The sequence below is a fragment of the Odontesthes bonariensis genome, chromosome 19, assembly GCF_027942865.1.
Source record: "Odontesthes bonariensis isolate fOdoBon6 chromosome 19, fOdoBon6.hap1, whole genome shotgun sequence".
NCBI lineage: Eukaryota > Metazoa > Chordata > Actinopteri > Atheriniformes > Atherinopsidae > Odontesthes > Odontesthes bonariensis.
Window position 1 is genome coordinate 24,715,064 of NC_134524.1, and position 14,611 is coordinate 24,729,674.

Below are 14,611 nucleotides of genomic sequence, written 5' to 3' on the forward strand. Positions count from 1 at the left end.
CCTGGCGCATATTTCCAAATACAAAAGCCGGCGACACGCCAAAGATCTCCTGTAGAAACATCTTGTGGATTTAGAGCCTGATGGAGCGAGCTGATTATTTATTATTATTATTAATAAACATCTATTCTGTATTAAAACAGATGGAGTTAAAACACAAACTTCATGGAACATTTCTGGTTTATACGGCTCCTGATTTACATGAGAAAATATTTCATTTCTTGATATTTCAACTAAAACAAATCTATGGAATAAAAACTTCTCCAGGTTCAGATCTCAGCTGCTCTCGAGGGAATCGTGAACATAAATAACAGGAAAGACACTGAAGACATTCATTTGTCTTTAATTCTGTCAGACAGAAATAGATTCATGAGGCCAGATTGGCACATTTGTTGTTTATGAAAATATCAAAGAACTCAAAATGTTTAAAAAGTGAATGTAAACTGGTTCAGTGAGAGGCTGCTGGCCTCAAACTGGTCCCAGCAGCTGCACATCAGTGGTTGGACTGGTGGACTACCTCAGTGAAGAGTAGAGGACATCTGGCTCTGCTGGAGACTCTGAAAACAAACACACACAGTTCCAGCTGCAGGAAACACAACTCCAGGAGAAAGGATTGGTGAGACACTTCTTCAGAGTCAGTGAAGGCAGTCAGCTGCTCCAGTTTAAGAAGCAGAAGGAAGAGCAGCACAGAAGCTCCCAGAGTCTGCTGGGAGTGTGTGTTTCAGCCTCCTGAAGAGAAGAACTGCCCCAGCAAAGCAGCTGTTTGTAACAGTGAACTGAAGCAGCTGCAGCTTTACTCTGTGCTGCTGCAGAGGCAGAGGTGGACCTGCACCTGCAGCGTGTTAAAGGCCTAAAAGCACTTTGGAAGCTTATAGAACGGCCTCAGTTCCCCAGTGAAAAGGGCTTCAGCCGGATGAAAGAGTACAAATGTTCCAAAGCATAGAGATAACCCATTCAGAGTTTTAGCAGCTGATACACACGGAGATCATGGAGACACATATACTTAGATATGAGATCAATAAGTGCTGCCAGCACACTGCACAGGACCCAAACTCTGAATGCTGAGCTGGAGTCAGGTTGGGTTATCTGAGCATAGAGGCTGGAAGCAGGGTGAACAGCTGACCTGCTTCTGTCCAGAGTTGGGAATAAAGAGCAGCTGTACCTCTGGTCCTGTTGGATCTGATGACTGTTTGTCCAGAAGTGAGCTGCTCTGTCCTGACTGCAGAGAAGACTGCAGCTGGATGGCTTTCTGCAACATGAAATACATCCAGATTATATCCCTGCAGGTAAAACTTTTAACATCACTGCTGCTGGGGAAAACATTAGATTTTCCTCCTGCAGCAGGATGAAGAAGACGTGATAAGATGTGCTGGTCCCACTCTGTATTACAGCAGAACCAGAGAACAATAACTGACAACAGCTGATGTTTCCTGTTTGATTTTTATTTGGGTAAAAAGAACAATGTGTTCACCTAAATGATTCATTCATTCATCTTCTTTGCCTCCTTTATCCATTGGTGGCCTGGAGTCTATCCCAGCTGCCTCTGGGCAGGAGGTGAGGTGCACCCTGGACATGGGACCAGCTGACCTAATCTGCAGGTTAAGGATACTGGGAGGACCCTGAGAGAACACAAGGGGGAACATGCTATAACTGAGGGAAACAATCCTTTAGAAGTCTTTGTTTTTGTGATGTTTATTTCTGCCACCAGGGGGCGAAGTGAGCCCACACATTTCCCTGACACCTGAGACACCGGAGAGGACAAAGGTCTGTGTCCAGCTGCTGTTTCCCTCTTTGTCAGGTCCTTGTTCTTCCATCCATGGAACCGAGCAGAATGAAACTTTCTCAGCAGAATAAACCAGCAGCAGCACATGAATAAAAACCTAAAAAATAAAATAAAAACTGATCAGATCTCCTAGTGTTTTAATGATCCATCACTGATATCCATCCTCTTATTGATTTACACATGAACACAGTCTGACATCTGAACATCTGAGCACTGACATCTCCAGTGTTCGGGTTAGTTAAGCCCGATAACCAGCAGATAACCAGCAGATAAGCTGCAGATAACCAGCAGATAACCAGCAGATATCCTGCAGATAACCTGCAGATAACATGCAGATAACCAACATATAAACTGCAGATAACCAGCAATAGATAACTTACAGATAACCAACAGATAACCAACAGATAACCAGCAGATAACATGCAGATATACCAACAGATAACCAGCAGATAACCTGCAGCAGATAACCAGCAGATAACCTGGAGATAACCAGCAGATAAGCTGCAGATAACCAGCAGCAGATAACCAGCAGATAACCAGCTAACCTGCAACAGATAACCAGAAGGTAGGTAACCTGCAGATAACCATTAGATAACCTGCAGATAACCAGCATATAAGCAGCAGATAACCAGCAGATAACCAGAAGATAACCAGTAGCAGATAACCTGCAGATAAACTGCAGATAACCAGCAATAGATAACCAACAGAAAACCAGCAGCTGATTACCTGGAGATAACCAACATATAACCAGCAGATAACCAGCAGATAACCTGGAGATAACCAGCAGCAGTTAACCAGCAGATAAGCTGCAGATAACCAGCAGCAGATAACCAACAGATAACCAGCAGATAACCTGCAGATAACCTGCAGATAACCTGCAGATAACCAGCTAACCTGCAACAGATAACCAGCAGCAGATAACCAGCAGATAACCTGCAGATAACCAGCAGCAGATAACCAGGAGATAACCAGCAGCAGATAACCAGCAGATAACCTGTAGATAACCAGCATATAAGCTGCAGATAACCAGCAGCAGATAACCAGCAGATAACCAGAAGATAACCAGCAGATAAGCTGCAGATAACCAGCAGATAACCAGCAGATACGCTGCAGATAACCAGCAGATAACCTGCAGATAACCAGCAGCAGATAACCAGGAGATAACCTGCAGATAACCAGCAGCAGATAACCAGCAGATAACCTGCAGATAACCAGCAAATAACATGCAGATATACCAACAGATAACCTGCAGATAACCAACAGATAACCAGCAGATACGCTGCAGATAACCAGCAGATAACCTGCAGATATACCAACAGATAACCAGCAGCAGATAACCAGCAGCAGATAACCAGCAGATAACCAGGAGATAACCAGCAGCAGATAACCTGCAGATACCAGTCCAGTACCGTAGTCAAGCCTCTTTTGGGGAAATGTGGAGTGAAACACTTGATTTATGTCAACAAAGTAACATTGACACGACTCAGCGAAAACCAACGAGACCGAGACAGACAACGAAGGCGCTTCAGGATACTGTCGTCCACCACACCTTGGGACAGCATGTAGTTCCAGATAGCAAACACACGTTTTGTGTCTCTGTGTACTATCCGGTTCTGGATAACATGGTTGGAGATCAAACTGATTAAATTCAGTTTATATACATCTGCCATTTGTTGCCACCCCTCAAAAATTCATGTCCCCCCTCGCCCCCCCATAAATATTTTTCTAGATTCGCCCCTGCCGAGTCCCAAAGCAGTTTATTGCCCCTCTGAGCGATGCCTCTGCTGCTTTGTGCTGCTTTCTTGGCACTTTTTACCTGAGACTGATGACCACAGACACTATCTTTTAGTCTTCCAACATGTTTCCTGTGAAGCAGCTTTGCTCATCAACTGTCTCTGGTTTTGTTCAGCTGCTGGGTGTTCTGTCTCATGCTCTGTATCCCAATAAAGTCTCAGACTTGTTGGTTTCAAACTTTGAAGACTGAGAAAAATTGAGTGGAACCTGGAAAAGGCTTGAACTCAGTCCCTATGAAAAGAAAATGAAAAGAGAAAGTTTAGGATTCAACCTTTCAGTGTGTAGTTGATCCATGTAGTTGTCTTATCCACCAGTGACCTCACATTTCCCCTGATGATCGAGGGAAGAAATGCTTTAAACTTCCTCCTCCTTTTCCTCCAGGTTGTTCCTGCTCTGCATCCTAGACGTCTCCTCTTCAGCTCATCCAGATTTGGGGTATTTTTCCAGCCATTTCTTGGGCTTTTGTGAAGCTCAGTTAGCTGCACCAACAGGTGAACAACTTTCCCGTTGCTACGGTTACGCATCATAACAGATGTGAAAAACTACCAGAGTGACCAGCAGAGGTCCTTCCAGCAGCATCCACACCAGCTCAGAAACATGTTTCAGAACTCTCTGTTTTCACAGAGAAAATCTGAAGAAGATGCAAAGAATTCTGGAATAATGGTGCTGCCCTGGTTCGGTTCCACCTGAACCCAAAACATTTCATCCGGAGCCAAAAGCTTCCATCCAATTTGTATCATCGATCTACATTTATAAATAACTAAAGCTGACACATGAGTTTATCATTTTATTTTTTGAACTAGAATTATATTACGGTGAAATTCTGCAGTTAAAGAAAGAGAAAAACCTCCATTTAACCAGGAGTTACAGCAGATTAAATCTATAAGTTAGTGTAAATATAAATATATATGGCGAAAAACACTAACTTCATGGTCGCACTGGAGGAAACTCAGGTATTCTGCAGAAGCACAGGAGTTCATCCCCTTCAGATCATGAATATCTGATGGTGATTCCTGCTTTTAAAAGAATCAATGAGAAATCCCCCAGTGAGACGACACTGCCACCAGGAGGTCAGATTGGAACATTACACTATTGTTTGGATCCAGCACTGTGTTCTTCAACAACCTTTAGTTTTACAGATCATTACGGAGGTTGAAAAAGTAAGTTTCAACCCAAAGTTTGGACTAAAATCCCTTCACACGTCTGATTCCAACACAACAGACATTTGAAAGAGTTTCACAGCTTGAAGTTGAGCCTCGTGCCCTTTTAGTGTTGGAACAGCCTTAACTTTCAGCTTCAGTCATGAGCATCATACAGCTGTCTGGGAAGTACAGTGAACAACTCCAAACCTTTTTCAGACTGCGTTAAAGATTTCTGGGTCTTTGGGGAAGATGATAAGGGTCAACTTTCCCTCGTAACCAAACACATATTTTCTTCAAAAATATCTGTGTAGTGAGAACATGAAAAGCATGAGAAAAGTTGCCCTTTAATGAAATGCAGAACAATGAAATACAGACTACTGTAAAGCTCGACTTCACATCAAACTGAAATGATATATTGCTTCTTCAGATGTTTACAGAAATACCCACAGCTGGTGCAAAGCTACTTAGTGGATCTTAACTTTAAACAAAACAAATATGTTCAGTATAACAGAATAAACATGTTTCTACTTTCAAACAGACTGCATTTTGTTCTGTCCATCAACTCACAATTGATGCCATGTTTGTCTTGAACGTCGGGAGATTCGTCCCCAGTTAAAGCAATCCCAACAAATTATAAAGCACTTTCAATGGTTCTTCAAACATGTGCTCCCCACAGAACATTCAGAACTAAAGTCCTGACAACAAAAGGTGGTAATCCACAAAGAAGATTTTTAATCTGAACAAAGGCAAGGCTTCTGATTGGTAGTTCCTGTTGCTGCTGCCAGTTGAATGTTTGCTTATCTGCCGTAAAAACTGTTGTTGATTTAAGCCAATCATTTCTCTGCAGTGTGACGACGACGTTGGTGTTTCTTTAGACTATCTAATCTAGTGAAAGCTGCCCCACACTGACCACAGCTGAAAGGTTTCACTCCAGTGTGAATACGTTGGTTTTTCTGTAGATCAGATGATTGAGTGAAAGCTGCCCCACACTGACCACAGCTGAAAGGTTTCTCTCCTGTGTGAATACGTTGGTGTGTCTTTAGATGACCTAATTGAGTGAAAGCTGCCCCACACTTACCACAGCTGAAAGGTTTCTCTCCTGTGTGAATACGTTGGTGTGTCTTTAGACTACCTAATTGAGTGAAAGATGCCCCACACTGACCACAGCTGTATGGTTTCTCTCCTGTGTGAATACGTTGGTGTGTCTTTAGACTAGCTACTGTAGTGAAAGCTGCCCCACACTGACCACAGCTGTATGGTTTCTCTCCAGTGTGAATACGTTGGTGTGTCTTTAGACTAGCTACTGTAGTGAAAGCTGCCCCACACTGACCACAGCTGTATGGCTTCTCTCCAGTATGAAGCCTCTGATGATACCTCAGATTTGATCGTTTAATAACTTTCCCACAGTCCTTACAGCAGTGCCATCTGGATCCCTCTTGGGCTCCATGTTTCTGCAATGACAGAGAGGAAGAACACTTAGATCCTTTTGAAGTTCACACAAAAGATTTCTTTAAGCTAACCTACGCTAACCAACATATTCTAACTGGACCTGGACAGACCGAGCCACACAGGTCTCAATATCTCAGATCAAACGTGAACGCTGAGGGTGCGTTTATAAGTGCCCTCAGCTATCAGCACTGTGCTCTGATGTGTTCTACACACGTTCAGCTTTTTAAGCAGTAAACTCTTGCTTTTTGCTCTTTTACTAATTCTTTTTGTCATGATGAAACTCTGAAAAGGAACTTGAGCTACAATATTTCTAAATGATAGATAGATAGATAGATAGATAGATAGATAGATAGATAGATAGATAGATAGATACTTTAAAGGTTGATGCCCACTGGTTTAAAGGAATAAAATGAACAGTGGTGGTAATACATGACATTCTTTACACTAACCCTCTGTTCCAGCTTACAACTCAGAGGTCTGCAGCCATTCAGCTCAACAGCCATCAGGGAAGTCCGTTTTAACTCAACCTTTGTTTCTCTTTGTTAAAACAACTCTACAAACCTGTCATCTAACCATTAAAGACCCAGAATATTACCACCACCAGGTTCAATTCATGTAACCCAGAGACTTTAAACACAAATAATGAAGATTAGCTCCTGAACCTCTCAAATCTGCAGACTGAGAGCCAGAAAACGTCCCACCACAACAATCTGCCCACTGATTTTCTTCCAGCAGATCATTCAGCCTGCAGCACATGTTGAGTCTAAGCACATCTGGATCTGCAGCTCAAAGAGAGGAGATGAAACCAGGAAACACTTTGCTGTTTTTAACCAGGAAAAACACAAACTGAGCAAATGGAACATTTATTAACCCCTTAAAGTTTTTATGTCCCGCCGGCGGGACGTTGCACTCTTCAGTGCAAATCCGGGGTTTTCCTCAGCCCGCCTTTATATGTACCTACATATGTTATATACCGTTGGAAACCTAAGGGTCTTGTGATTCCAATGATGTATCCAGGATACAATAAGAAGTGTGGACACAGTTAACACTTGTGTAAAACCAGTCGCAAAAACATAAAAGTATCAAAGTCACCTATAAAGCCTCACAGTATTCTAAGAAAAGATACAATTCCAATAAAAACAGTCCTGTCACGTTGGCAAGGGTCCAATTAATGTACTCCAGTAAAATAGTTAGTCTACAACAAGTATTTCGCCCGCAAAGACACAAAGTCTGCGGCGGCTAACTTTCAGAATTTCTGTCGGAAGCATATTTTTCCACACATTTTCTGCACATTCTGCAGTTATTCGTCTTCTTGTGTCTACAAAATGGCTAAACGGACTTGGAAAACTAAATACACTATGGAGGAAGCCTTGGAGGTTTGTCTACGGCAGGACAGTGATGCTTCTGACGAGTATGTGTCAGAGGAAGACAGTGATGTGTCGTTCATTGACTCTGAAGAAGGAGAAGCATTTTCTGACGACGGAAACGTTACTCTTGACAAGTAAGTATTATTTACATTTTATTGTTATTTTATTTAATATTATTGTACTCATAGCCCCACCATGAGCTGTCACCTTACCGTGGTGGGGGGGTTTGCATGCCCCAATGAGTCTGGGAGCTATGTTGTCTGGGGCTTTAAGCCCCTGGTAGGGTCACCCATGGCAAACAGATCCTAGATGAGGGACCAGACAAAGAACAGCTCATAAAACCCCCATGATGAAGAAGATTTTTGGAGAACGTGTACCTTCGCCCGGACGTGGGTCACCGGGGCCTCCCCCTGGAGCCAGGCCCAGGGGTGGGGCCCGCCGGCGAGCGCCTGGTGGCCGGGTCTGTGCCCGTGGGGCTCGGTTGGGCACAGCCCAAAGAAACTACACGGGTCCCCCTTCTGACAGGCTACTGAAGCTGGCTCTTGGGACGTGGAACGTCACCTCTGTGCTGGGGAAGGAGCCTGAGCTGGTGCACGAGGCTGAGCGGTTCCGGCTGGATATAGTTGGACTCACCTCGACGCATGGCTTGGGCTCCGGAACCAGCCTCCTCGAGAGGGGTTGGACTCTCTTCCACTCTGGAGTTGCCCGCGGTGAGAGGCATAGAGCAATTGTGGGCATACTTATTGCCCCCCGGCTGTGCGCCTGTACATTGGGGTTTACCCTGGTAGACGAGAGGGTAGCCTCCCTCCGCCTTAGGGTGGGGGGACGGGTCCTGACTGTTGTTTGTGCTTATGCACCGAACAGCAGTTCAGAGTACCCACCCTTTTTGGAGTCCCTGGAGGAGGCACTAGAGAGTGCTCCTCCGGGAGACTCCCTCGTCCTGATGGGGGACTTCAATGCTCACGTGGGCAATGACAGTGAGACCTGGAGGGGCGTGATTGGGAGGAACGCCCCCCCCCCATCTGAATCAGAGTGGTGTTTTGTTTTTGAACTTCTGTGCTCGTCACGGACTGTCCAGAACGTCCATTATGTGCACTTGGCACCAGGACACCCTGGGCCGCAGCTCGATGATCGACTTTGCGGCCGTATGTCCTGGACACTCGGGTGAAGAGAGGGGCGGAGCTGTCAACTTATCACCTCCTGGTGGTGAGTTGGGGAGTGGTGCACCATCAACGCCGTGTATGGTAAGGGCGGGGCTCTGCTGACTTCAACTAGGGACGTCGTGAGTTGGTGGGGGGAATACTTCGAGGGCCTCCTCAATCCTACCGACACGCTTTCCGATGAGGAAGCAGAGTTGGGGAGCTCGGATGTGGGGCCTCCCATTTCTGGGACTGAGGTTGCCGAGGTGGTTAAAAAAGCTCCTCGTGGCAAGGCCCCGGGGGTGGATGAGGTCCGTCCTGAGTTCCTCAAGGCTCTGGATGTTGTAGGGCTGTCTTGGTTGACACGCCTCTGCAGCATCGCGTGGACATCGGGGGCAGTGCCTCTGGACTGGCAGATCGGGGTGGTCCCCCTCTTTAAAACGGGGGTCTGGAGGGTATGTTCCAACTATAGGGGGATCACACTCCTCAGCCTCCCTGGTAAGGTCTTTTCGGGGGTACTGGAGAGGAGGATCCGCCGGATAGTCGAATCTCGGATTCAGGAGGTGCAGTGTGGTTTTCGTCCTGGCCGTGGAACAGTGGACCAGCTCTACACCCTCGGCAGGATCCTGGAGGGTGCATGGGAGTTCGCCCAACCGGTCTACATGTGTTTTGTGGACTTGGAGAAGGCATTCAACCGTGTCCCTCGGGGACTCTTGTGGGGGGTGCTCCGGGAGTATGGAGTGCCGGACTCCTTGATATGGGCTGTTCGGCCTCTGTATGACCGGTGTCAGAGTTTGGTCCGGATTGCCGGCAGTAAGTCGGACATGTTTCCTGTGAGGGTTGGACTCCGTCAGGGCTGCCCTTTGTCACCGATTCTGTTCATAATTTTTATGGACAGAATTTCTAGGCGCAGCCAGGGCGTTGATGGGGTCCGGTTTGGCGACCTCAGAATCAGGTCGATGCGGTTCTGTTGGTGTCGTCGGGCCGTGACCTTCAACTCTCACTGGAGCGGTTCGCAGCCGAGTGTGAAGCGGCTGGGATGAGAATCAGCACCTCCAAATCCGAGACCATGGTCTTCGGCCGGAAAAGGGTGGAATGCTCTCTCCGGGTCGGGAATGAGATCCTTCCCCAAGTGGAGGAGTTCAAGTATCTCGGGGTCTTGTTCACGAGTGAGGGACGAATGGAGCAGGAGGTTGACAGGCGGATTGGTGCGGCGTCTGCTGTGATGCGGGCTCTGCACCGGCCCGTCGTGGTGAAGAAGGAGCTGAGCCAGAAGGCGAAGCTCTCGATTTACCGGTCAGTCTACGTTCCTACCCTCACCTATGGTCACGAGCTGTGGGTAGTGACCGAAAGAACGAGATCGCGAATACAAGCGGCCGAAATGAGTTTCCTCCGCAGGGTGTCTGGGCTCTCCCTTAGAGATAGGGTGAGAAGCTCGGTCATCCGGGAGGGGCTCGGAGTAGAACCGCTGCTCCTCCGCATCCAGAGGAGTCAGATGAGGTGGCTCGGGCATCTGGTTAGGATGCCTCCTGGACGCCTCCCTGGTGAGGTGTTCCGGGCCCGTCCCACTGGGAGGAGGCCCCGGGGAAGACCCAGGACACGTTGGAGAGACTATGTCTCTCGGCTGGCCTGGGAACGCCTCGGGGTCCCCCCAGAAGAGCTGGAGGAAGTGGCCGGGGACAGGGACGTCTGGGCTTCTCTGCTTAGGCTGCTGCCCCCGTGACCCGACCCCCGGAAAAGCAGAAGATAATGGATGGATGGATGTACTCATAGATAGACAGTTAGATACTTTATTGTTACCGAAGGAAATTGTGACTCAGTGTTATCACTCAGCAGCATTCTCATCAGTAAAGCTTTTTTCCAAGGTCCTATCCTTGGAAAAAACTGTACAAAATACAAATTTAAAGAACACGCCAGAAGGGGAGGTGAGGTTCCAATGCACCAGAAGGCATTCAGGGAGACCTTAGCCTTGGAGTTGGCAGAGGCAGGGTCTACCACCACTGCTGAAGCTGCACCATTTGTAGCCAGTCACCACAGACCTGTGCACATATCAGGGCACAGCACAGCTGGGCGAAGCAGGCCAAGACTCCCGTGAAGTGTGCCACGTGGGATGTGCCCCTGTGCTTTGTGCCAGGCAGAGACTGCTATAATGATTGGCATGTTGCCAACAACAAATGATGTAAATAAAAATTGTAAATAGTGTTCAGTGTTGTTTGTCATTACTTATATATATAAAGTAATTGCATTTAGAACAATCTATTTTTTTGGACTTTTATTGTATGCAAAAAGCTCTGGTTATAGACAAAATGTGTTTGTGCTTCAGTTACTCAGTAATACTGACAGATCATCTGGATGTGGGATTAGACAGTCCAAAGTGTAACCTTTCATTAGAGCCCAAGATCATGACTCTATATTGAACTGTTCAAATTGTTGAATTTCTTGTTGTATTACAGTCAAATTTGAAGTGGGAATGGGTAAGACTTCAGGCTGTAGTCCCATTGTGTTTTTCAGTCCGCAGCCCTATGCTAAAGTCACTTTTAAGACACACATTTGGGAAGAAAAATTTGGCAGGCATAAAAATCCATCTCTTTCACTGTATTCAAGCTACTTTCACCGCACATTGGTTGAGATCATTGGCAAGCTACCATCAGACCTCATGGCCCAAATGGTTAAATAAGAACTATGAAATTACAAAAGAAGAACATCTTCCGAAACTTGATGACGTTGTCAGCTTCGTAGAGACAGAGGCTGAAAAGAGGTCTGATCCAGTCTTTGGTGGGTTAGTTAGCTATAAGAAACAGGAGAAACCAAACAATTTTACATTGACTACAAAGGGGTTCAAAAAACCTTTTCAAAACTACCCCACAAGTGTTAAGGCAGCTGCTGTTCAGGAGAACAAGTCTACACGTACCAAGCAACCAGCTAATCTAAAGTGTCTGAAGTGCTCAGAGCGCCACTTCTTGAACCCATGTCCAGCTTTCCGCTCACTAACTGTGCCAGATCGCCTCGTGTTCGTTCAGGAGAAAAACCTGTGCCAAAACTGTTTCATGATGGGGCACAACACTGAGGTCTGCACACGCTATTGGGTACGTAATGTGCCTGGCTGCGGACAGAAACATAACAAATGGTTGCAGCCTAACCACACGAGCAAACAGAATACTACAGCAAGTCAGGACGCCATTGATGACAGTAAAACTACCCAACAAACACAACCTACCAGATCACCTAATGTCACTTGTGGATTTGCTGGAGCTGGAAATGGTAAGGTTTGCGTACCTATTGTTCCTGTTGTGGTTAGAAGCAAGGCTAGCAGCATCAGTTCTGTCACGTACGCATTACTCGATCCAGGAGCCAACACCAGTTTAGTGTCGGAAGAACTCACCAAGAAACTTGGAATGGGACGGGGGCTGTTAGAGCAATAACGAAGCTGTTTAACCCCTTGGAGACGGCGCATTGAAATATCGTTCACTGGGGAACGATGGCGTTGTGGTTGTTATGGCAACAAAATATACATCTGCCGATAAAAAAAATGTTTGACTGACATTACTACAGCCTAACCAATCAAAAGAGAAAGACTTGGAAATGCTTAGTTGTGATTGGTAGGTTTATCTGTCATGTTAAAAGTACCGCCTTCAACAGCTGCCTTCAATCCTTCAATTAGCTGCGAATGTCCAGCTGCGCTCAGCCGTATTGACATTCCGTTCACTTTTTATGATGGATGCTCCACCTTGCAAGCGCGTTCGCCACACTCGGGATGAAGTGGTACAAATGATGACTGAAAATAATGCTGACAGAGACATTGACAGCGAAACCGGTGGTATGTCCAGTGATGGAGGAGTTGGCCTTGGACGAGGAGTTGTGTCGGAGTGATTCTGAAGCAAGGTAAGTCAAGTGACAGCTACGTATCATAACAACTTTAGCTAATAAGCTAGCTAACTTTTGGCTAGCTAACTCCGGTGAAGTTTGAAGGGATCTCGTTGTTTTTTGTTCCAGTATGTGGCCCATTCCCTCCTCTAGTATGTAATTATGTTTGAAAAGGTTTTGACCGAGTATAAATGGTCTATTTACTACTGGTAGCGATTCATTCATTCAATCTGTCAGTCAGTACCTCAGTCTGTGAGACGCGTCAAGATTCTGACGCTACTCCTGGCCCGCTCACTTATTTACCTCAGGAAAATGAATATTTTTCATGAATTATATATGTAAAGGAACCGTGGTATCTCTGAAGCCCCGATTTAGCTCATTAGATGTATCAGCACATCTTGTGCTTTTCTGTTCAAGAGGTCCAAGCTATGACGTTATTTTCTTTGTTCTCACAAATTATTCAGAAGAGATGTAATGTCCAAACTTCGATTCCATTGTTGTGGTATCCCATTCGAAAAATACTAAAACTACATGGCTATACAAATCTTACATGTTCAAAAAATAAAGAAGGAAAATAATAACCGAAATGGGCCACTTTCATAGTAGCTGTGTCATCTAAGTAGCTCTCTACACATTCCATGAAGGGTTATGCTAATGTTTACTATGCCTTATTATACATTTGATTTTATACTGTAAGGCCTATGTGCCATATAAGCATTGTGTAGTCCCTGTGAATCTTTTTGTAAGTTTTGTATAGGCTCATATGGTAGATTTTATATACTGTAATTCTTTTTCATACGCATGACTATACAAATCTTAATTTATGTGGAGGAAAAAAGGGCCACTTTACTGGAAGCCTACACACCATCTAAATGCACACTTCATGAATGGACAATGTTTATGTTTACTTTGCCTAATTTATAAATATGATTATGTAGGCCTATAGTCCTATGTAGAGGTGCACCGAATATTCGGCAACCGAAAATATTCGGCCGAAAACTAAAAAAAAAAAAAAAACACATTCGGCTTTCGGCCGAAAACCAAATGAGTGGCCGAATCGGAGGCCGAATAGTGGTGAAGCAAAATTATCCAAGCAGACAACGTGCAGTGACTGAGTGACGCGTAAAACAGACAGCTCTCTCTCCCTCTCAAACACACACTCACACACACACACCTACCTTACGTCCAATGACAGAACCGCGGGAACTAAGCTAGAGGCGAACAAGCGAGTGAGCTACAAACTGGCGCATCCTTAAAAATGTCGTTGGTGTGGAAATATTTCAAAGTTCATGAGGGCGAGAATAGATTTGCGGTTTGTGAGGAGTGTAAGACTAAAGTGTCTAGAGGGGGTCTCAGTGCTAAAACTTTCAGCACGTCAGGTCTGATCAATCATTTGAAGTCCAACCATCCTTCAAAATATGAGGAGTACGCGAGCGAGACCAAGAGGAAAGCTAACACAGCTAAAACAGCTTGCACAACTCCATCAGTGGCTGACATCTTTGAAAAGAGCAGGAAATTCACAAAGGACAGTGTCAAGGCAAAGGGAATTACTGAGAAGGTAATGGAATACATGGCTTTATATGACCAACCATTCAGTGTTGTGGAGGATGTGGGGTTTCGGAGACTAATTCAACACATCGAGCCCCGCTACACCATACCTAGCTGACGCTACTTTGCCGATGTTTGCCTGCCAGAGCTGTACAACAGCATCGCCAGTCGTGTGCACGAGCTCTTGGCCAAAGGCAGCGATCTACCTTACATTAGCTTCACGACTGATATATGGAGCTCCGACAACAAAAAATACAACATATTATAAAAGTTTTATAATATGTTGTATTTTTTGTTGTTGTATGAAATGAATGGAAAAAACCCCAGAATGAATTGAAAATGGGAATTAATGAAACTTATCTCTAGTTATTAGTTATAGTTATTATTAATAACTTTTGAAGATTTCAAATAAACATTTATTTTCTTTGAAAAACATGTCTAAACATTTATTGTAAGACGTAGATTTAAGCAATATTTAAAAATGGTGAAAAATCTAACTTTTGATTACTTAACTGAACTGTAATATTC

At 45.1% G+C, this 14,611-nt stretch overlaps 1 protein-coding gene across 1 annotated transcript in view; it reads right to left on the bottom strand.

Annotated features, from left to right (window-relative positions):
* Window positions 1–5,198: 5,198 nt before the first annotated feature.
* The window catches only part of LOC142369300 (uncharacterized), a 63,300-nt gene continuing 53,887 nt past the window's right edge, over window positions 5,199–14,611 (bottom strand). Inside the window, exon 3 of the mRNA XM_075451638.1 lies at window positions 5,199–6,167. Coding sequence (XP_075307753.1) covers window positions 5,550–6,167 — 618 coding nt within the window. The 3' untranslated portion in view covers window positions 5,199–5,549. The remainder of the gene's footprint in view (window positions 6,168–14,611) is intronic.